At 33.0% G+C, this 23,492-nt stretch overlaps 1 protein-coding gene across 8 annotated transcripts in view; it reads right to left on the bottom strand.

The window, feature by feature from the left end:
• TSC22D1 (TSC22 domain family member 1) overlaps positions 1–23,492 on the bottom strand; it is a 149,992-nt gene that overhangs the window by 96,820 nt on the left and 29,680 nt on the right. For 3 of the 8 annotated variants that reach the window (XR_008914232.1, XR_008914230.1, XR_008914231.1), the window contains exon 2: positions 868–1,037. The exons of 1 other annotated variant lie outside the window; for it this stretch is intronic. Coding sequence is in view for 3 of the 7 variants with exons in the window: in XM_056808443.1 (XP_056664421.1) it covers positions 868–1,024 (157 nt within the window). In the remaining 4 variants the exon portion in view is untranslated. Of the gene's footprint in view, positions 1–867; positions 1,038–3,775 lie in introns of those variants that run through there. 4 more of the 8 variants (XM_056808443.1, XM_007501564.3, XM_007501563.3 and 1 more) reach the window with 2 other exon arrangements.

Below are 23,492 nucleotides of genomic sequence, written 5' to 3'. Positions count from 1 at the left end.
CTGGTCAATTAGAGAAGAAATAAACCAGTCTCCCATTAACCCATTATCAAGATACCTGCAGTCACGGTAGGAGTCTACCATGGAGAAATGTAAACTGGCCAGAGGCACTTTGTTCAAAGGGCTACCCATCATAGATGAACTTCCAAAACTAACAAAATCTAAGTCAAAGTTCTTTTGACATAAATAACATTTTTCCAGGATAAGAAAAACTACCTTTGAGTATTTTTAAAAACAGCTTCAATAGATATTTTATCCTGATGTTTAAATTAATTTGCATTTATATTATGGAATGAAGCCTATAGTAAAGCTATAGTGGTAATATTACAGCATCTTCTCAAGAATTGACTTGTATTAAATCCTCAAATTTGGGCAGGATGTTGACCAATTCGGTAATAATTTCAATCCTGTAGATATAATTTGCAGGACAGAATAACTGGATACCTGGTTGTGCAGAATATAAGCATTCAGATATCCAGACTGCTCAAAAGTGATACATAAACTTTTTGAGCTTAAGACATACATAGCAGTGCATCAAAATGTCCAATACAAAACCTCCAATTTAATTGCTCAATTTAAAAGCTCTTAGCTTCCATCTTGAAATGCCTATAATCTACAGAGGCATTTGACATTAATGTCCCCATCACTCAAAGTTTTCATTAATAAGAAAGTAAGTGAGGGGATGGTGGAATTAATTCTAGTTCCTTTTTTGTTTTGTTTTGCTTTTTTTTAAATAGGTTAGTATTCTTGGAAAAATCAACTGCAACATGATTTGGTTCTTGCATGAACCCAGTGAAATCACTGGTGTAACTAAATGGAAGAACACTCAGATCTACAAAGAAACCCAAGTAAATAATGGAAAGCACCCACTTGTTTATTATTCTTTCCCACTCTCTCCAGAAGCTGGATATTCTGCCTCCAATGGTTCAGTGGAGAAAGTGGACCCCTGACGTCAAAAGCTCTCCGTGGTCTTGGCTGTATCTGTGGTTCTAGGATCATTCCTTGCACCTCTGGTAGGGGAGAAGCACTGAAATAGAGAGCTGAATATAGATTTAAGAAAAAAACTCTTATTAAGAAATTACAATCTCTGATCATTTGAGTTTGTAATGGCTTATTCTCAGGGTAAAAAGAAGCTGCTTTTCAGTATAACTTCTGTAGTGCCTTAACAATCTCCAAAAATGTTACCACCACAAATGATAAATGCTTTGGCCACTACTGAGAAATGACCTGGCTTGAATTTAAACTATAATATACTATATGAAAATCAACTTAGTCTCAAAGATTTGTGTTTACTTTCTAACTATATAGCACAAGATGGAAAACTGATAATAAGATTTAAAAGGCAGATATGAAACAAGAGATAATTTAACTTTGAGTTAAGAGAGTGAAAGTTCATCCTCATATAAAGTCAAAGGGAAATTCCAGTGAGGTTAATCCTGCTGTCAAAGACCAAAAAGATGGTTTGTAAAGAATGGGTCACAACAAAACTAATGATAATTTTCTAAACCCTTGGCGATATCCTAAGAGGCTGAATTTGCCCTTAAACTTTAAAGCCATTACCAACAAAAAGAAGCAACATCAAGTTGCAAGTTCCAGTCCATCCCTCCTAAAGGTCTAACCAAAATGAAACATAAAATTAGTCAAGACTTTCTGAGAAAGCACTTAAAAAGGTTCATTTCTCTAGCATTCAGATTAAGAGAACTGGCGTGGTGGAGAGGAATGGAGTACTGGTATGTTAGGTACAGATTCAAGTCAATATTTTAAAGACAGGGTGATCATTTGGCAGTCAGAACAATGTCAAAAATAGAAAAGTTATTGCTAATGCCTATGTAGAAAATAAAGCTGGGAGATATGTTCAACTAATAGATGATAAAGATACTCAAGAGAAAGCTGTTTTACTGTGGAAAGTAGGGAGGAAAAAATATGTAAAAGGTTCCACTTTCTAATCAAGCACACAATGAGAGACCATAGAGATATATGGCAAGAATTAAGGAGTTGAAGGATTATTGGCACCTTGAAGAAACAGATAAAGTAATGCTTTCTTTAGGGAAAAAAAACACCCTATAAAATAATTCCAGATTTAGTGCTGGATATGAAGTCACTGTGATGCTATTATTATTGAGCCAACTAGTTATTGTTCTATTTTGGGGGATGGATTTTGGGGATGAGCAAAGAGATAAATAAATGTGACATAAAATAATGTCTCTCTAGTTTGTTAATTTTAAAAGTTTCTTACCTGTAGGTGACTAAAAGTCAGTGCTCTTGATAAATGTCAAATAATTAACAAGTATAAATGAATGCTTACTCTAAATCCCTTTATTTAAGGAGGTTGCAAACCAAGATACACTTGATGTTGTAATGCCTTCAGTTCATCTTTTAGACCCCCTTCCTGGCTCTGCCCACCATCTGGAATTACCCTGAGCTGAAAAGGAATGGTTATTTCATTATCTAACTGAATGACGTGTCCTTGCACCTTAAAGTAGAGTTCATAGTCTTCTAAAGAAAGAGGCAATAAGACAGTCTAGAAAAAGCAATAATAATTAGAATAAACACTTAACTGTCAGTGCAAAAACGTGACAGATAATTGAGGAAAAACAACCATCAATATTAAAACTTTCATCCTTGTCCAAAAAAACTTATTTAAATGAAACCTCAATGTAGAAAATTGAGGGAGAATATTATTTAACCAAAATATACTGCTATTGAGCCTATTATCAACTTCACTTTATAAGTGTCTACACATAAACAGGTAAGCCAATAATAAAGTCTAATAGATGAATTTAAAGTCCTAAATTTGTTTTCAAAGAAAACATATCATTAGATCAGCAGGTTACTGAAATAAAAAACACTAATTTCTTGAGAAGGTAAAGACTCAAAGGGAACAAGTTTAAGTTAAGTTTGAACAAATAAATGAGTACTGTTTTCCCATCATAGGAAAATTTTAAGAAATTAAGTTTTAATTATTTTCATTATATATAAACGTGTGTGCATTTATCTGTAATTCACTGGGCATCACTTAAGAAAAGTCTTTAGCAAACTTTAATGAACTGAAAAAATTTGTTTTAAATATCATATTTTTAAAAGTTTTAGCAGTACTGTTTCCATTGCAATTACTATCTAAAGTTTATCAGGTGCCTAAAAACTGTTTGTTCTAGCCAATAGACATTGTTTGCGATCGTATTTCCATAACTGGCTAAATTTTGCTTTAATTCTTAAAGGTAAAACATCTTAGAGCATCAGAACAAATGCCAAACTAGTGGCATATGAGCTAGCAGTGTTTCACTGCATTTAATTTCAAATGGCTAAAATTAAAAAGGCAATTATCCAGTAGACTATACTCAGCTAAAGAGTAGTCTTAGACTAATCTTTTTTTCTTTCTATTGCCCTTCATGCCCTCCAAAAAAATCAAAAAATGATTTAAAATACCTGGGAAATACATGTGTATGCCCTCATTTTCTTAAGCTCTCACAAGTAAACAGAATTCATGACTATGGATAAAGGATAGAGACTGTTTTGCAACATTTCATTGATCTAGGGAACTAAGGCAAAAATGATATTCCTTTGCTTTCATTGAAAGCTGACAACACATCTGTGCCTTACAGTCTTAGAGAGGTGCTGAGAACCAGTGAGTTTCAGCTTTGCCTAGGTTCAAAGAGTCAGGATGTATCAAAGATAAGACTCTAACGCCAACTACTCTGCTGCCATTGCATGTTGCCTCTGTAACTGTGGGGATGCAACCCAGTTCTATAAAAGAAATGGCTTCTAATATAATTTCTTAAAAAAAAAAGTTTGAGTCCATCCAATGGAAAGTGATTATAATAAATTCTCAGGCAATTACCATCAACTCTTCGTACACATTATCCACATTATCCAAATGGTGGCAAATACATGTTGGCTTCTGCTTAATACAGTATCAACTCAGTAGGAAATTAAAAGGAAGGTCTCATATTTAAAGAAAGAAAAATCTTTTATTTCTCAGACCTCAGGAAAATATTTTGCTTAAAGTTAGTAAAGCAAAATACTTTACTAAATCATGGGTTAGAAAGATGGTGATAAAAATTAATATATATAGATAAGGAAGCAGAATAATTTTCAAGCTTCTCCCTGGTTAGCATCTTTAATTGTAGAACTGAGAATTTCCAGAGAAAATGTACTCATCTCTAAATGAATAAAAATATGGATTCTAAAGTGAAATGTAAAGGATTTTAGAAACATTTAGAAGAAACCATGATTCCATTTCCTCATAACTTAATACTTTATCAGCAGTCTGAGGATTCAATTGAGGACTTACTCTAAAGGTCATACCTGACATAAGGAATCTCTTACAGAAGCAAGTTCATAAGAAGTACTAGTTAGCAACAAATTATTTTAACGGGAATTATCCCTATTAGTTGTCGTTTAAGAAAGGAAGAAGCATAAAACATATACTCCAACTTCTAGAGAATGAACTCCTCATTAAGCTAATTGGGCAAAATGGGTTCTTACAGAATTATTTTTTTGGCAAATCTGGTCAAGTTCAGGCAATATTAAGTCACATCTCAAGACAAGAAGATAAGATATGACTGAATCTTTTCCACAAACCTCAAAATTATAAAGTACTTTTTAAAAGACCAGTTACATATAAGTCAAGGAGTATTGGACATAAATCCCTTTTTGTTAAGTTTTCTGAAACGTGTAGCAAATAAGCCACAAATAAATTCACTTGTTTAACTGGTTTTATTTTATAGGACTTGGGCAATTTTTCATAATTGAATTCAAACAAGCATTAAGCATCTGTTATATTTAAGACACTTGTGGTAAGAGTCACAGAGAACACAAACAATAAATAAATGAATAAATAAATAAAAGACAAGGTGCAAGTTAATAAAAGGTACTTACAATCCTACAGGGGAGAACATATATATATATATGAAGATAACTGTAAGATAATTTGGAATATACTAAGTGCCCTAACAGAAGTATATAGTATTATAGAAGTTCAAAGGAAAAAGAATACTTTCAACCAGAAGGAAAGAGAATTTAGATGCAACTGAGCTGAGCCTCAGAGGATGGGCAAAATTTTGAACAAAAGATGAGGGAAGCCATTCCAAATAGCAAAAATGGCACAGAGATAAAGAGGCAAGAAAACACAGTGAATATTTGTGGAAGAACAAATAGTCCAGTTCGTCTAAAGAACAGGATGAATGAAGAGCAACAGTGGGAGAAAACAACCAGAAAAATTGGTAAATAAAATAATATTTGGTATATAAATAAAATAAAGCTTCAACTTCAAATGATAAAATAAAGAATTAAGACTTTATTCTATAGAAAGGTGTTTGATTTAATCAAAACTCTGCTTTAGGGGTTTACTTTAGCATCTAAGATGATTTGGGGAAGAAAATACTGAGAGTATTGAAAAGGACTAAAAATCTATCTCAAAAGTCAAAGCAAAAAGAGTCTAAAGTACAACTAGCAGAGAACATAAAAGAAACCCTGAGGAAGTAAAACTAATAGTACTAATTACTGATTGAGAGCAAATAAAGGAGCTTTAATAAGGCCAAAGTTTTAAGCATAGGTGAATGAGAAAATAGTGATGGCACCTACAAAAATAAGAAAGTCAAGAGAAACAGCCAATTTGGAATAAAAATTTGGCTTTTGGATATGCTAAGATTAAGATGCTGGTAAGAAGCACTCTGGTGAAGAGAACTAAAAGACAGTTGTAAATATTGTTCTGAATGCTGATAAAGGTCAATTTTAGAAAAACAGATTCAGGAATCCACTGATTCCTGAGATGAGAAGTGAAAGCAATGAAGAGATGAGCCAGGCAAAGGGGAATTTGGAGAAAACAAGGAATAAAGGCCAGAACCTTGAGGATGTGCCTTCATTTGGAGATGGGAAAAGACATCAATGAATCTCTGCCATAAGAGGAATGCAAAGAAAACCAAGAAAACAGAAATAAAGGAAGAAGTCAACAGTCCAATAGGGCAAAAAAGTAAAGGAAGGGAAAGATCAAGAATAAACCACAGAGAACAGCTTTAGGACAACTAAAAGCATTAATTTATGTTTGCATATAGTGATCACTAAAAGTACAAATACATATAATAGAATCACAATTGGTGTTATTACATGACTTTCCCCAGAAACACTTCACAACATGAGAACAAAAGTAAAGAAGGGGAAAGATGATGGTATAGTTTGTCTAGGATTCAGTTTATCAGAATCACATCAATATGACATATAAAGTCAAGGAGAGTAAAGTATTCTAGGATGATAACAAGAACATACTTGAAATAGCTGACAATGGATGGAATTCAGGTTGAACAGAAATCAAATAGGTCGGGATAACACAAAAGAAAACAGGCAAATTACTTAATCTCAGAGTATCCCTGTTCTCTCACCTATGTTATGATTCAATGAACTGCAAATTAAAATTGGAGTAACAAAATGGTAGTAAGAAAAAAGATAGAATATGTGGCTAGAAATGGATGTTTCAGTGATTCTTTCCTTTTGCCAAATTGTATTATTAGAGATTCCTCCAAGAGACTCAGGTGGAAATTGAGTATAACATAAACCAGGCTTAAAATTTCCTAAGTAATTTTGTACTTTCCATTTCACAGATATTTTGTCTTTTAATAGCTAAAAGCATGCCTTTACTTTGAAGTTACTGAAGACATGTTCTCATGATAAAGTTGGTATGGTGAAGTACAAATAAGAAATTGCTTTGTAAAATTAGATAAAAGGGGCTCACCAAAAAAGCTGCAAGAGAAATACTGACTAGGAATAAAGTCAGAGCAAGATTGCTCATTGCTCTCAACATGAATAATTTCATTTTATACAAATGGTGGAAGACTCTCTTCTCTCCATAATAGACAACATATTTTGGTAAACTTTTATCTGCTTATGGGGTTAGGTTCCCATAGTAAGATTTGTGTGAATTTAATATAAATTGTAACCCCTTTTTCCATCCTTATTTGATCAGTATCAGCCTCACCTTCTGACTACTTGTAATTCTGGCATCCTGGAGTATGGGAAGGGGTCTTGCAGAAGTCCCTGAGCTACCCTGAGGTGGCATGGCAAAAAGGCAGGACTCAGATATGGATCCTGGTAAAGCCTATCCAACCAGAGTCCCAGGAGAAGGAACAAATGAAGTTCTCTCGCTGGCTGGACACTCATTGTGCTCTTTCCCTTCTATGATGCATTTAACACTTGAGGACACACTGGCTTATCTCACAGCCAGCCACTTCAAGAAGAGCTGACATAGTACAGGTAAAGCAGAGAATAATTAGGGCAGCCAGGTGATCATATGATCTCTCCTCCCCCACCCCCCAACCTTTACTAATAATTATAAATTAATATACAGACTCCAGAGAATCTCAGTCATAACTCTAGGGCTATTCATGTGGATGGACAAAATAAAGGAGTATCTGAAACTAGAGTGTTAAAAGAAAAATCCTGTGTTGATCTTAAAGTCACTGAAGATGATATTATGCCAACAGGGTTTAAAGAAAGCAGTTGAGTTATCCAGGAAGGTAGGCACCCAAATAACAGTTGCAGAAAATGAAATAATTGTACTGTGAGTATACTTCTTAACAAGTATAGACAGAACATGCTTTGGAAGTATCAATGGAGTAGAAAAGAACAGGATAGACCTAATAGAGTCTAAATAAGTCAAGCATCAATTAAAGCAAGAAAGTGGAAGGAATACTCATGGAAAAGGTAAATATACAGAACATTCATAATAGAACAGAGATTCCATACAACAGAGTAGGAAGACAGGTTTAAAGGGGGAAGGGAGAGAACAGATGTAGAATTAGCCTAGGACATGACTAGACTGGACAAGGATAAGAAGAAAGGAGGTTTCACACTTAGGTCAGTAATTCTAAACAACAGAAATGCAATGAAGGACTGAAGAGAGCAAGAAGATAAGGGAGAGACTTCGAAGATACTTGAGTCATGAGGAGAAAGAGGAGTGGTAAGAGCAGGACTGAAAAGATACAATATACTATCCTATTCCCAAAAGAGAGGACAAAGTGCTAATTATTTAAACATTTAAACAATGTAAGCAACATTACTTGTTAAAATGACCACTTTTACTCATGACTTGTTTAATTTGAACTTGCCAATTCAACCACAATATGTTTTTCACAAATCTGGATGGTCAAATCTAAATTCTAAAGCAGATCATTTCTCCACTCCCCTACCACAAAACCATTAAGACAGCTATCACTCAATCCTTATTGATTCTAGAGCACTTTGGTCTGGAATCCAACCATAATTATGGAAAACTCCCTCAAACTGTCAAAAGAAATGATCACTGAGGTCCAGGAGGGGGGAAAAAAGTAAGTCACAAGGGCAGAAGTCCATCAAGTATGAAGAAACAGATGGAATAAGAAAAAGAGGAAAAGTTAATGTCTTGGCAATCAAGCATTTTGTAAAGCATATGCTATCTAAAACAAAATGATAAAACTTCCTTATAAAGAAAGGGAAAACTTTTAACATTTACTAATGTCTTAGCCTTTAGAGAATATAGGGAAAACTCTCTTCCAAGGATGATGCAATTTTTTACCAAATATAAAATAAACTAGGCTTTAAATTACCTAAAAAAACTTTGCAATTTCTACTTGGCATTTTTAAGGTGCTTTAAAGTTAATATCTAAAATAATTACCTTGCTTTGAGTAATTTATGGAAGATACTCTCCCATTACATTTCATGAGGTGAAATATAAATAAATTGCTTTAGTATATACTTGAAGAAAAAAGGAATCCCATGAAAAAGCTAAGGATCTACAAGGGGGAAAATGCCCAAGGACAGAGCCAAAAGCTTTATCTCATCAACACTGAAGCATTATATTTTATATAAGTCACTAAATGTTTTTCCCATTTCTAAATATACTATAGGTAGAGCTCTGCTTGGGTTAATCTTTATCTGCTTATGGGGGGCAGGGAAGACATTCTAACAGTCAAACAAGAAGCAACAAGTCAAAAGCAACACTCCACTTTATTAAATTCTAGATTGTCTAATCCACTCAGCACTATACTCTTTATAGTTATAGTTTTCAAAGGGAATGAATTTTTTGAACTAAAAAAAAGTGAAATTATTTTCTTTGCTTTTATGCTTGTATACATTTTAAGTGAATTTTCTTCCATATCTAGTCTTTCAAAAGGCAACAAAATTTTTTTAACATTTGCTGAAACTACTGTCTTAAACTGTATTACAAAATTTGGTATTTTAAATTAACATTTTTCACTATCTAGTGTATACTTAAGTGGTGCAAGACAATCAGAAAACTGATTTTAGTTAAAATAATTTTCAAGTCACTAGTGAGTCCTTCCCACCACTCACTCTGTAAACCCACATATGAAAACCTTGAAAAGTACCACCAAAAAAGCCTAGGATAGAAAAATCCCAAGTTCCTAAGATCTGGGGCAAAAAAAAAAAAAAACACAACCCTGCTTCATAAGTATATATAAGTGGACACCTTCCTAAAGAATTTTAAAGTAGCTTTTTCCATTAGAGTAATTTAGGGGTTCAGTGTCTAAACTACTACAGTGTTTCCAAGATTATGGAGCAACAGCATATTGAAAGATTTTTCTTCATTTTCTAAGAAAAATTTCAATGCAAAAAGAGATTATAAAAGGAATTTATCAAAGGCAAATCATTCCCTAGTTACTCAACAACTTCAAATCTTAGAACCATTAGCTAACAAAGAAGACACTGCTACTAAGACTTCATAGATTATCTTCATTCTATTGCTCTGACCAACACAATAAAGTATATATAAAGGAGAGGGAAAACAAAGTTTAAAACAGATGCACAAAACCAAGAAATTGTTAGTAGCAGAAAAGACAAAATCCAGCCAAAAAATGAAAAAGCGCTGGAGCTACCTTTCTAATAGTGTGAACTACCAGCACCAGAATAACTAAATCACACAAAACTTGACAGTTTGCTTGCTCCAAACCACCCTCTGAATAAAATCTAACAGATGGTAATCTAATGGAAAAAAATCCTATAAGTACAACTTTTTGTAGAATGATCATCTTTGAACTCAGTCAAACCAATTCCTTCAATGACAGTTCATCTCAATTAACTTAGCTGATCATTCTTGTTTTTTTTCCTTTTGCATCTTTAACATTTTTGCTATGACTTTGATTTTTCTTTGCTCTTATAATTTAATGAATGTTACCCTATTTTAATAAATAAAAGAATATGTATGATATTCCATTTACTACTGTTGGACAATCACTAGGTTCAGTTAACACTTTAAACGTTTAGAAGTCTGTGACTTTGCAGACATGGACACTTTTGTTTGCTTCATCAGAGAACAAAGTCCCTAAGACTTGACCCAATGACCTAGAAGAGTTGCTGAAGCTAAGAAGTTCCCTGCCATGTCAATGAGCTTGGCTGATCTCTCTGACAGACTCAGAATCCATTGGGCCCCAAGTGCAAAGCTTTCTCAGCTTGATAGGACCTTCTAGAGCTTATATTCTACTGGCAGAGGAATTAAGAGACTCAAGGTCACATTTCTGTAGCAATAAGCCTTATATGAATGGGGAAAATGTGGCCCTATTCTTAACAAAAAAAAAATTAACCAAAATACTGGTTTGAAATCATCCTCTGTTCTAAGATCATAACAGAAATCAGATTGGAATAGATTTATGTTTTCCTTTCTACTGCAAATATGAGAGAGAATATTTAGAGAGATAATATTTAGTCTTTGATCCATAAGAACCTACCTGGTTCAAGTGAGGGATCAAAGAAAAATGAACTTTTTATGCCATGCAAATTAAAACTGAACTATGTTATTACATAAATATTTTGACACAACTCTAGCTATTAAATATATCAAAGACTGTAGTTGGAAAAACAAAACACTTTGAAACTAAACTCACCAACCAGAAAGTTACTAACAAAATTCATACCTCTTATTTATTTTCCCAAAGTTAATCAAGAAAGATTTTTTTCTCTAAATTTTTTCCTCTAAAAACCACAACTATGAAACAATTTTTAAAAATTGGTTTTTTGGCCTTCATAAACCCACAACATGTTCATCAAAATGAAGTGCACTGCGACGTATTACAAATAACCACACTTCATACTAACATCTTAAAAAGTGCTAAAATATATTCAACAAACTTTTTAACAAAATAACTTCTTAAAAATAAAATTTCTGTCATTAAAATGTAGAAGTTTACCAACATGTAATAAAATTTAAAGAATTTGAAAGCAGCAAAGTTATATTCAAGTAATGTAAGAATAAAAAATTTCCTACTGAGCCTTTATCTAAAAAATATACTGAAATAGAAATGAGGAACCTTATCTTACTTCTATATTGCAAACTCTCTTAGTTTTACACATAAGATATGGGTGATAAAGCCTAGACAAATCAACATGTAAGTGTTATCTCTCCCCAACTAAAGGGTTAATAATTTGTAGATTTTCAGGATTGGAAAGAACAACTCAGATTCTCAGGATTGGAAAGAACCTCAAAGCCCATCTAGCCCAGTCAATCCAAAAAGGTTCATTTAGCTTTCAATTAGAGGACTTCAGGCAAGGAAAAGCCAATACCTTTGGGGCTACCTACTCTATTTTGAGAGTTTTTTTAGTCAACTTTCTTTCCATTAAATTCTAAATGAGTTTCTTGGCAACTTCAGTTTTGCCATTGGGCAAGCAAAAAATATCGCACCCTTTCAAACAATCATCATGCCGCCTATCTTCATAATCAAGAAAAGACAATATTTGGAATACATGAAGACAGTCTTTATATCCTTGTCTTCAGAGTCCAGTGCACAATTTTTAAAGTGTTTTTTGTATAAACCATAACAACTCAGGCTATATGGAGAAATGATATGCAAATGTACTTAACAACAAACTGAATCTTCTCCCAGATAAGGGTATCAATTTGCTAGCAATAAAACACTGGTAAGTTACCTCTACACTTACAGTAGTGACTTTTCATTTGTCACAGGATCTGAAATAAAAATACCCTGTATACCATTGTATGATACTCTCATTCTTTTAAAAATAAAAATTAAGATTATTGTTGTCATAATATGTTACTAGATATTAGAAGAACACAAAGGCAATTATATGATTTCTTCCTCAATTTTTACATTAGTACTCAAAAGCAGCATATCAAGGCCATTTAGCACCAATGAACATTCCAGTGATGCCATATAACTTCAAGTCACATAACAACATGATTTCAACAGGATGAAAATTATCCAAAAAGCAACAGAAAGAAGTAGTGGGTAGAAGTATACCCTCTAAAAGCAAATCATCAACAATAATTTTCCTGCAGAAGTGGTGTAACATTTATCATCAAGAATGCCTAAGATCAAAAGGAGGGTCAATCATGTTGCTAGAAAGAGGTGACAGAGACCCTGAGTGCTAACCAGTACTGCAGAGACATATTAAAAGACTAACAAGGTAGGCCCAGTTGGGAGATGAGTCCCTAGAGAGGAATTATATGAGGATAACATGCTTAAGAATTCCGGGTAAGAGTAACAAGATGACATGAGGTAGGTTGTGATTTATAGGTCAAAAAATGTTTTGATCAGATATTTCTTAGCATCCACTAAAATGATAATAGATTAAAGGATGAAAAGAAAAAGTATACATGTACATATTCAACTGTTAAACTGAAAAAAGTCTTATTCGATGGTTTTGATTTCCAAGGTCCTAAGGAATAATCTAAGGTCAACAGTTATAAGCATAGAAACCAACTTCCCTCTATAAAAGGGCCACTCTCGGAAAAGTTTATAGAATCTATCAATCAGATTTGGGTTCCATCAAGCCAGATCAGACACAAAACAGTGGCCAAACTAGTTTGGCTAAATTCATAAATTTAATTCTGGTAGTTTTAATTCGATAGTTTTAATTCTGGGATTCTTAAAACCATCAGAATCGCTTTCTCCTGCTTCCCTCTACCTTCACTGTTATTTTGACACAGCCATATGCAGTGTCTGAAAATTAAAATATATCTGAAAAAGAAATTAGTGAAAACCAGTATAGGAAAGAGAGTTGAGAGAAGATAAGGAGGAGAAAGAATGAGAATATTTATTAGTAAGATGAATGCCAAAAGTTACTATGACATGTAACTAAGGAAGCATAGTCAATAAAATCTGGGTTTGACCACAGAAATAAACTTTATAAATGCATTATAATCTTCAGGATAAAGCCTAAAATTGAGCTCAAAATAAATAGACCTCAAGTAATTAACTATCTTTATATATAAACAAGAAATAATTGTTTCAAGGCTTAAAAGTCATTGATGCTAAGAATCAAGATCTGAGATAAAGTACACTAAGCATTTCGATTTCTTCCTTGTAATATCTTTTGTTTGAAAACAAGGAAGTATGGAGAATGTGTAGGCTAATAAGGTCTACATTTTCTCAAATTACCTATATTGTTTCAGTTAAGATATAAGGAATGGAACTGTTTCAGTTAAGATATAAGGAATGGAACTCAAATATTTAGTTTTGTTAAAATGTTTAGCAATACAAGTTCTATCACTTCATGATTATCATCTCCAAAATGGTTTTTAATTCAAATATCTATAAATCAAGTCACTTTAAATGCATCAGATTTTATTAAAAATATCAAATAAAGTGGCATTTTCTAAAATTATAGGGCAATAATGCCATTTGAGAATCAGCACATTTTTTAAAAAGGTGTAGTAGATCTTCTAACAATGTTAAAAATTTCTTTCACTTCTCTTTCTTAAATCCAATTCAAAATATTCTCAACTGTTAGTGCTTTCATGTCAATCTGCTTCTGACAATTCAAAGAATGGCAGACACAAGCTCAAGATTTAGAGCTGACTTTGGGATGGTTGTTATGAGAGTCAGTCTCAATCACTAGCCCAGGTTACCCTGCTTAATGCCTTCCACTCCACAGGCTCAGGGTACTGGTGCCATGTTTAGTATATAAATGTAATCTTTAGCAGTCCTGCAACTCAGTCTCCTAAACTCAAGCAAGCCACCAGCTTCATTCACTCAGCCTCTAGCAGCAAAGACTACCGACTTGTGCCTCTAGGTCTGGGCATTTAGAATTACAAGGGACATTTTAGTCAATCAAGTTCATCATTATATTGACAAGAGAAAATGAGCTTCATGAACAGGAATTTGAAAAATCCATACTGATTCAGCACTGAAATACCTAAAACAGAGCTCAAAAATCAGTAGTTTTGAGGATTACAGTAAATGAGAAGTAACCTTAAGTTTTTATTTGTAATTCTTCATTTAGAAAATGAAAGTAAATTAGTAATACTTTTGGACTCCAGTTGTCTTCCATTCAACATTTCTACAAATATTTGAAGCTGAAGAAACATAGTTTTCACCATTCTTAATTACATACTGCAAAATACATAGACATATCCTGAAAGCTGAAATGGTGGGAATATTTCTTGAAAGAAGTGGAAACCTTAAATAGTTGAGATCTGTTTCTCAAAGTATGGTCTATTGAGCATTTCCCAGGCAGTTTACTAGGCTGTCTTTTGTTATAACATAATCCCAGAGTTTTGTACTTAGGAAAGGCACTATACTACCATGCTGGTATAGAGTTCCTAATTCTGCCAATGTCTAGTTATATGGCCTTGTCTCAGTAAATGCTCGTCTCAGATTTGTATCTGAGAAAGAAGGAAATCGAAAGAAAAGATCCAAAAGTCCTTCAAGTTCCAAAGTTCTGCTTAAAACAGTAATGACATCAAATGAAAATACCACAATGGTGTTTCATTCATTGAAAACAGCTCACTTCTCTCCATATATTCTGGTGAATTTTTTTTTGCATTCACAAATACAATCAAGTAAGAAATATGGTCTACACATCAAACATCTTTTACAAATTACTAGGGCACTTATTAGCTAGCATTTATCTTTAACATTAACAATGTCTGATGCTTACACCATTACTTCTACTAACAATGGAGATAACTTAAAAAACACATCAATGAATTACAATTTTGAAAAAAGTTTTGACACACCTAATACTGTTAAAAACACTCAGTCCATAAGTATCAATAAAATCAAGCCAAGTCACAGGTTTGAAGGACTATGAAAAATGTAAAATTTTTATACTGAACCAAGTTTTAGATTCAACTCTATATTTAAAAAAAAAAATACACCTGAGTTCTGTTACTCCGTATCATTTTTTTAAAATTCGGGTTAAAATATATCCACGATAATAGTAAATTTAGACTATACTATATTCAGACCCCCAATTTTTAAATAATTAGACATAGCATACAATACAAACTATATCATTTACTCTTTGATGATTTAGAAGGCACTTTAAGATCTTTCATCTGAATGCCAATGACTACTAATAATTATTATATAAGCAAAGGATTAAAATGACAAATTTCTGGTTGACAGAATAGCTTAACTAATTGGAGTTATTTTAAAGATGTTTTCTACCACTAGATTTACCAAAGAATCAATATGGCATGGTGCCACTAACCTTAACGCAACTAACTGTTGTTGGTGGCACTAGTACTGGGCTCAGTAGACATCTTTCTCACTCTCTACTCTTCTTTGTTCTTTGTCCATCCCTCCTCTTTCTTCATTTCTACTGTGACACTGACATCTTTATTTACTGTTTCTTCATTCTGCCCTAAAATATGGGCCTCCTGATGAAATTTATGGGCCCCAGTAACACAAAGGACTAAAGATATTATATATTCTTAAACAGAATTAAAACAATTCAATTGAACACACATTAAAGCACCCACTAATGGGCTCAAAGAATAGCTTTTTTTCCCCCTCCCAAGCAAATTTCTAATAGGAAAAAACAAACAACAAAAAACCTTTTCAACAACCAACTAGCTCACTGCAGCGTAAAGGAATCCTTATAAAAAATTAAAACTATTATTATTTTTAATTTTTTTTTGGTAGGAAGCGTAAAACTATTATATTTAATTTTTATGGTAAGAGCTTAAATTAAGCTGTGTAAGGGATAAAACTTTAGACATACCTATTTCTTTAAATATGTCATAATTAGAATACTTTATTTCATATGATCAATTATAAAGTATTGGAAATTGCAGTTTAAAGCAATCAAAAATAAAATAAAAGCAAAATCATAAAAATAATTATTCAATTGGCAGAATGTGAAAATGATTAGCTGAGTAGCTTTCACCCATTTCATGAAACAGGAAAGTAGGAGTTATACTAGTAGCAAATATGGTTTAAACTAGGAGAAACCGATTAATGTAGCTGGTACAAATTTGAAGGTATTCACTCAAAACATGATTTAATTGAGGCTAAATTGATCATCTTGTCTAGTTATTATATCTTCCTTGCTCTAAAAACCAAATCAAAGTGCTTTCTTCCCACAATTCAAATGTCCTTTGCAAACATTCGGAAATTCAATGAAGATAAATTATTGGAAGCAACAAAATGCATTTTACTGAAATAGAATGGATATGTTTGAATCATGACTTAACAATTTACATACCACTCAGAGCAAGCTATTCCCCCGCCCAGGGTCAAAATTATCCTCATCTGTAAAATAAACAGGGTGAACCTAATGACTTCTGAATGTCCTCTAAGTCCCTTAATATCCATTATATCTTTAGTATTTAAAATTTCCTATAATTTAAAAATAAAAATAAGCCCTATTTATATAATTTATAACCACTGACCTGATATGCCATTTTTAAAGTGACATTTCAATTTTTAAAAACTCCACATTTAATCAATATTGGATCAGTCAAAGGTTCAAAAGTTGGATACAAAGCCATAAATTAGTAACATTATTAATTTACAAAAAGACTAATTTGTAAAGTTGTATTGTTTTAATAATTATTCATATAAATGACATTATTAGGGAGATATAACATTTAAATATTCCATATACATGCATGAAACTTACACCTTTGACTAGAAACTTGAAATGATTTATCCTTCTAAAAATGTCTTACATACTTCCTTGCCTTCACAAACCTTTTTTCACTACTCAGAATCATCATAGCATCAAAACTAGAATGGCATTTCAGAAGCCAACTAGTCTAATCAGTACTTGGAACAAGAAAACCCTCTAAAACACATGGTCTGATGCAGCCTTTGCTTAAAGACCTTCAGTAAGTTGGGGGAGGGGGAAAGACACAAACCATTTCGCAAGGCACCCCATTCTACTTTGAGATAACTCAGATACTAAGGAAGTTTTTTCCTGACATTAAAAAAAAAAAAAGCTCCTTAGCACTTTCAATCCTTTGATCCTAAATTTTGCCCTCTGAAGCAAAACAGAACACATCTAATCTTTCCTTCCACAAAACAGTCCTTCAAATACTTGAAAATTGCTCTCAAATCCACTTTAAACCTAATTCTCTTCATGCTAAACATTCTCTGTACCTTCAGCCAATTATCATGTCAGGAATTCACAACCACTAGCCTCATTCTATAGTTTCCCAACTTAGCCATGTCTTTCATAAAGTGAAGTGTCAAGAACTAAATATAATACTTTAGGTGGTGGTCTGATCCAAACAGAGTACAGAAAGAAAATCACTTCCCTAAAGCAAAAGCCTATTCTCTTAATAAAGCCCAAAATCAGATGATCTTTTTAGACCTCAATTCTACACTATTCACTAAATTTCACATATCTTTTTTCAAGTAAATGGCTATCTGGTCAACACATCCCCAATCTTATACTAGAATAGTTCATTTCTTTAAACCCAATAAAAGACTATCTTTATCTTTATTTTATTTCAGCTTATTATATTCAGGCAAAAGCTTCAATCTGGAAAGATCTTAGTGCCCCCTGCCTACCTTTGTGGCACCTGCACCTTAATAAGCATGACATTCATTTATCTAAGTCACTGTTAAAACTATTTAATAGCCCCAAATCAAGCACAGAATCCCAAAACAAGTTGGCATCGAGTCAATAATGACTAGGGTAGGGAATCCAACTAATTGTACTGTCTAGTCCACATTGCTTCAACTTTTCCATAAAAACAACACAGGAGATTTTGTTACCTTCTTTACTCTAGACTAAACCAGGCTAACCCTGTCAAAAAAAGAATGTAGTCTGGCAGGACCTTTTCTTGATGAAGTCATGCTGGGTCTTTGCCATTACTATTTCCTTTTTTAAGATTTGTAATAAGTGTCTAATTCTAAAATTTCTCCAGTAGTCAGGCTTATTGAATTAAAGCTTCAAGTTCAATTTTCTTCCCTCATAAAAATTTTTCTTTCTAGTCCTAGTACTTCTTCCATTTTTCCAACAGTCTCAAAGAAAATTAGAAAATGGTGAAAGCAATCTCCTTGAGTCTATGATTCTAGATCACAGCTTGAGGAGGCATTTGGGGGTCAACTGATCCAACCTACTCAATTAAGAAATTAGGAATTGGAGTTCAGAGGTTTTCATTTTGCCAAAGCCAGTCAGGCAGACACATGTGAAATGGATTCTATGACTCCAAATGGAACTTCCTTCCAGTATCCTCCATCTTTTCCAGAGCACAATATGGAGATGTGGACTTTCACCCTCTAAATCCAATCAGCTGTCCAAAAGTCTTGTCAATTCTAATTCAGTATCTCTCATTTCTACATTCTTCTCTCATAAAGCCAACACCCTAATCCAGAACTTCATTACCTCTGCTTGATTACAACAATATAATTAGTCTTTCTATTCCAAGTCTCTTATTTTCTCCATATCCATATGCTGCCAATGAGAAAGTCTTTTTTTAAAGAAAACCCTTAGTTCTGTCTTAGAATTAATACTTTGTATGGGTTCAAAGGCCAAAAAAAAAACCCAAAAGGCAAAGAAGTGAGGGTCATGTGACTCCCCCAGAGTCATAGAGCTAAGAAGTGTCAGAAGTCAGATTAGAAGAACCTGGGATCTCCAATCTCTCTGGGCATGACTATCCATTAAGCTATCTGCCTGCCCCAGTGAGATAATCTTAAAGCACAGTGATGATCATGTAACTATCCTAAGCTCTCTATTCCCTTTAGAATTAGGTACAAATTATTTGACATTTATAGCCCCTCACAAACTCTCACTTATTTTTTCCATCTTTATTATATACGATTCCCCATTCCAGTCTTCAGTTCAGAGAAAAGAACCTTCTTGACGGTCTCCTCATACACATTATATCTCCCATCTGTACCTCTACACAAATTTGTCACCTGTATCTGACATGCATTCCCTTCTCATTTCCCCGTCTTTAAATCCCTAATTATTTTCAATGTCCAAAACAAGTACCATTTTCTTCAAATGATCTGTCAAATTACCTTTTATTTATTTTATATACAATTATAATTATATATATATATATATATATATATATATATATATATATATATATATATATATTGTCTCCCCCATACAATGTAAGTTACCTGAGAGCAGGGACCGATTCATTTTTGTCTTTGTATGATTAGGACAAGGCAATACCTGACACAGAGAAAGAAACTTGAAAGTTGCTCATTGTTTGGCTGATTGCTGTTTTCTCATTACTATTTATATCTAATAATCAATTTCTGATAGAAAAACTAAAGTATGAGAAGCTTTGCATTCTCTCCACTATTAATTATCCATCACCCTACCCCATCCCATCGGAATGACAGTACCTACACCTTTCCCATAAGGTACCCTAAAAACCTCAGCTTTCCTTCCCAGCCTCAGCTTGGCTCAAGTCAAGTTTAAGATTTGCAACAAGGTTCTTTCAGGTTGTTTCAGGCCCATGACAATCTTTGTCATACTCCATCTTACCCACAGTACAGTATGCTCACAGAAGCTAGTAAAGTACATAGGACTGTATTGTCCCTAAACTAAAATAGTCCTCTAGACTGCTGATTGTTTTGGATACTCATTTTTCCCTTTCAGTTTTTCTGCTACCCTCATCACCTCTCATTTTTTACAGGTGCCAGGGTGTCTTGCCTCTGGGAGTTGCCTCCCATTATCCTTCTACTTTGTTTCTTATTAGCTGAGACCAGGGGGGAAAGCAATCTTCTTAGAACAGTGTCCAAAGTAAGAATATTTAAGTTGAGTCAAGGGTATGAAGTCCTAACCCCTAAGTACAGGAGCTTTTATTCTATATATGTTTTTGACTGTTTAGGGACCTTCTGTGGCACATTATGTTCTTCTAGAATTAACATGGCTTTTAAAGTAACCTCTAGAAATAAAGTCACTATAAAGTATGAAAAAAAATCTATGACAAAAAATTAGTATTTTAAAGAAAAGAAGATTAAAATCGTTTGTTAATTGTGTACTATAGAGGCCTAACATAAAATAACAATAAGAGAAATGAATTATGGACCTAGGCCCTTGCAGAAGTCTACCAACATGAGATTGTATTCTACTCTTAAGACTTTGATGATCTTCTGAAAAACAATGTTTTAATATGCTACTAAATAAGAAGCATTCAGGTTTAGACTTTTGCAAATGCTAATTAGGGGGATTTTACTATACTAAAAAAATTATTAGACTCACTCACCTGAGTCTAAACTATAGGGATTTTTTTTCTCATTGATAATTAAAACATTTCTCTAATAACCTTCTTTCTAGTTTTGCCATATATCTCCCCATAATATACAATTTCCATAGCAATTTTACTTGTATGTGAGCATTATCTATCAAGTCACTATTTCATAACATTTTATTCACAACTGATCTGAGAATTCAGTCAGGAATTTAACTTTTCCAAGCCATGCCCAAATTTCCTTACTATTAATTTCCAAAATAATCAAAAGAAGTCACTTATCTGCCTATAATACAACATAAGTGTCAGATCTTCTTTACCTTTCTCTAAGATGAACCCACTTAAAATCATATATCTTCTGACAGTATTCACCAACTCTTCTAGATTCCCCATCCAAAACTAAGCAGGTATTAAAAGGCAAGTGATTTAGGTTGAGTTATTGAACTACCTATATAATTTACTGAAAAGTTTCTGATTCTTAAAAACTGATATTGTATACCCAAAGAACTGTTTATTCACAAGTGTTTTTTCTAAACCTAAAGAAGTGTTTTTCTAAAACCTAGAACCCACTTCATTTAATTCAAATTCAAATCACTTTGATGTAGCACACTGAAACAAAGTAAATTACTTTAGCTATATGATAAAATGAAATATTATCAAGACTCAATAATGGATGTACAAGTAATCTTTGAATTTCACTTCAAAAGTAGAATGCCAAGTTAGGTAGACTCATTACAACTTAAACCAACCAGAATAGGGAACATTAAATTTTGATGGGCAGTATTATTTCATTAATCCAGCAGTTTTTTTCCCCTGTAAGAAACTGAAAAACACAAATTCAGTCAAAAATGTTTCCACCTAATCTAGAAAGTGACACATTTTTCCCCACTTAAAATATTCAGTTTTATGTTCCTTAGCAAAATTCTTAAGAATTTTATTATTAATATTAATATAAAATTGTTTCTATGTAATTAACTTTGGTGGTCTGTAACAAATGCCTTTTGTGCATTTCAACCCTATTTTTCATCTTTTCATTGCTGATATTTTAGGTTTGGAAGATGTCTTCTGCATAATCCAAAATTTGTCACAAAATCCCTAAAATCATCTTCACAGTTCTTTTCTTTTCATTCCAACTATGTACTCATTCCATTGTTGTCCAAAAGGGCACTACTGCACACTCAATAATGATACATTACTTTGGGCATTTTGAGTTAATTAAACTGAGGCCCAATTCAGCATTTATATTCTCTGGGCTGAAACATTTCCTCAGCCTGCCACTTTTTTTCTCTATCATATCTAAGTATAGGAAACTGAAAAAATTTTATCTAATTTCAAAATTAATATTAACATTTTTTAAGAAAAGCAGCCAATAAGTATAACTAGAATAGCATTTATCATTTTAACAAGAAAATTATAAAAGACCATCTCTGGATTAAATATTATCCACAATGTCAATTGTGCATCTCATAAATTACAAACTAGGTTTATAATTCAATGATATAAAACAGAGAGAATCATAGCATCATTGAGAGCTGAAAGGATCTTTACAAGTAGTATAGACCAAACTTCTACAGATGAGGAAATTTAGGGCCAAGACAGTCTAAGAGGTTTGCCCCAAAATCACTCAGATAGCAAGTGGTAGAATCAAAATTTGAACACAAATCCTTTAAGTTACAAAATACAAAGGTCTTCTTTCACTGCACCAATTCTTTGCTGCACATGTGATATGAAGCAACTTAAAAGTTATAACTTCCAAAAACTGACTTGATAAAAACATTCATCATCATTTCCAGACTTAGGATCTAACATCTACTAAACTGTGATCATCCTTAAAATGTTCAGATTTCTAAATTATCACACCCCAATAGAATTGATCGTGTTAATATTGACAATCATCTGTTGATCGCAGGTATTTCCATTTTCTGAGATCAGCACAATAAATTAGCTAATATTTGATATATAATGAAACCTGTTCAATGTTGCTGGTATGAATGGACCAAAGAGTACATATAGGGAATAGAATCTTAGATTGGAAAGGTAGAAAAGGCTCAGGTGGGTATAAAGAACTTTAAATATCTTTATATCCGAGACTAGAGGAAATAAGAACCACTAGAATTTAATGAATAAAGGAGTAACATAGTAAGATTCATGAAAAGAGAAAAATCACTTTGGTACCTGTGTGGAAAATGATTAGGAAAGCAAAAATCTTGAAGACAGGAAGACCAATTAGGAGACTATTTTAATGATCCAATCAAGAGGTAATAAGGGCCTGAACTATGTTCAGTATCACACTACATAAATCTGTGTGTGTGTGTATGTAAACTACAAAAACTTAAGAGCTTGAAATGAAGTTATGTATCGATTACATATATTCAATTATTTTAGTTCAAAATAAAGAGCTAAAAACTGGCACAAAATTTTGCTATTCTGCAAAAATGTTAATAACCTCTTGATTAAACAAGCAAGTAGAAGCAGCTGAATGTAGTCTGTTCTTAAGAAACTAAAAAAAAAGAGGATGGGATTTACATGTAATCAAACTGCAAGGAAATTTGACAATCTGCAAAGCAACATCTAGACTTCTTTAAAATGGTATATAATAGAATCCCCCTAATAGGTACCACCACATCCTACTGCTAATCAATTCCAGTGTCATTTATTAATTTGGGGGTCATATCTTCTCAACCCAGAGTAAGAATACATGGTCTGATAAGGTTTATTCCTTTGGCAAATTAGGACTCAGAAAATCTATAATTTAATCTATAATTTAATATATAAGTTCCCCATAATTATAAGCCTGATTGAAAATCTAATATTAAGGCATGAGTGCCAAAGGGAAGCAGAAAAATATATGGGCACACTAGAGAACAAGGGAGGAAAGAGGAACACTTATTTTTAAATGTTTGAAAGTATTGTTGGATTCTAATGTAATGTTATCATGAACCAATAAGAAACAGCAAAAGATAGTTGTCTCACATCAGATAATAATAGGGGTAAAAAAGAGCAACTGAGTCAAAATCTTCTGACTTTATTACAAATTAATAAAAGTACTTGATTTTGACTACTGTGAGTGAATTCTAAAAATTTTACATTTTCTATCAGAGGGGA

The sequence above is a fragment of the Monodelphis domestica genome, chromosome 8, assembly GCF_027887165.1.
Source record: "Monodelphis domestica isolate mMonDom1 chromosome 8, mMonDom1.pri, whole genome shotgun sequence".
NCBI classification, from domain to species: Eukaryota; Metazoa; Chordata; class Mammalia; order Didelphimorphia; family Didelphidae; genus Monodelphis; species Monodelphis domestica.
Note: the sequence above shows the minus strand (reverse complement) of the source record. Positions and strands in the feature narration are given on the sequence as shown.